This window comes from Penaeus monodon, chromosome 23 (genome assembly GCF_015228065.2).
Source record: "Penaeus monodon isolate SGIC_2016 chromosome 23, NSTDA_Pmon_1, whole genome shotgun sequence".
NCBI classification, from domain to species: domain Eukaryota; kingdom Metazoa; phylum Arthropoda; class Malacostraca; order Decapoda; family Penaeidae; genus Penaeus; species Penaeus monodon.
The window spans coordinates 19,113,618-19,113,930 of record NC_051408.1 but is presented as its reverse complement, the minus strand read 5'-3'; the positions used below and the strand labels follow the sequence as shown (position 1 = coordinate 19,113,930).

General features: G+C 40.6%; 1 protein-coding gene across 2 annotated transcripts in view; it reads left to right on the top strand.

Annotated features, from left to right (window-relative positions):
• The window catches only part of LOC119587866 (tyrosine-protein kinase Src42A-like), a gene marked incomplete in the record, with an annotated part of 40,299 nt that overhangs the window by 31,096 nt on the left and 8,890 nt on the right, over window positions 1-313 (top strand). For both annotated transcript variants that reach the window (XM_037936569.1, XM_037936570.1), the window contains 1 exon segment: window positions 36-204. In XM_037936569.1, coding sequence (XP_037792497.1) covers window positions 36-204 — 169 coding nt within the window.

The following is a 313-nucleotide window of genomic DNA, read 5'->3' as shown; positions in this document are numbered from 1 at the left end:
AAGAGCAGATTCATAAACAGCCTTCCAAATTACAGATTGAGAAGCCAGTTACTGCAGGACTGTCTCACAACACCAGAGATCAGTGGGAGATCGACCGCTCATCTCTCAAGTTTGTCCGCAAGTTGGGACATGGACAGTTTGGAGAGGTTTGGGAAGGCCTCTGGAACAACACAACCCCTGTGGCTATCAAAACCCTCAAGCCTGGTAAATTGTTGTTTTTTTATTTATTCTCTTAGAAGTACAATTTCACATTAGTTAACAACATCATATTAAATGTAATGAATATGATTATTGTTAGTTGCTTGCAGTACCC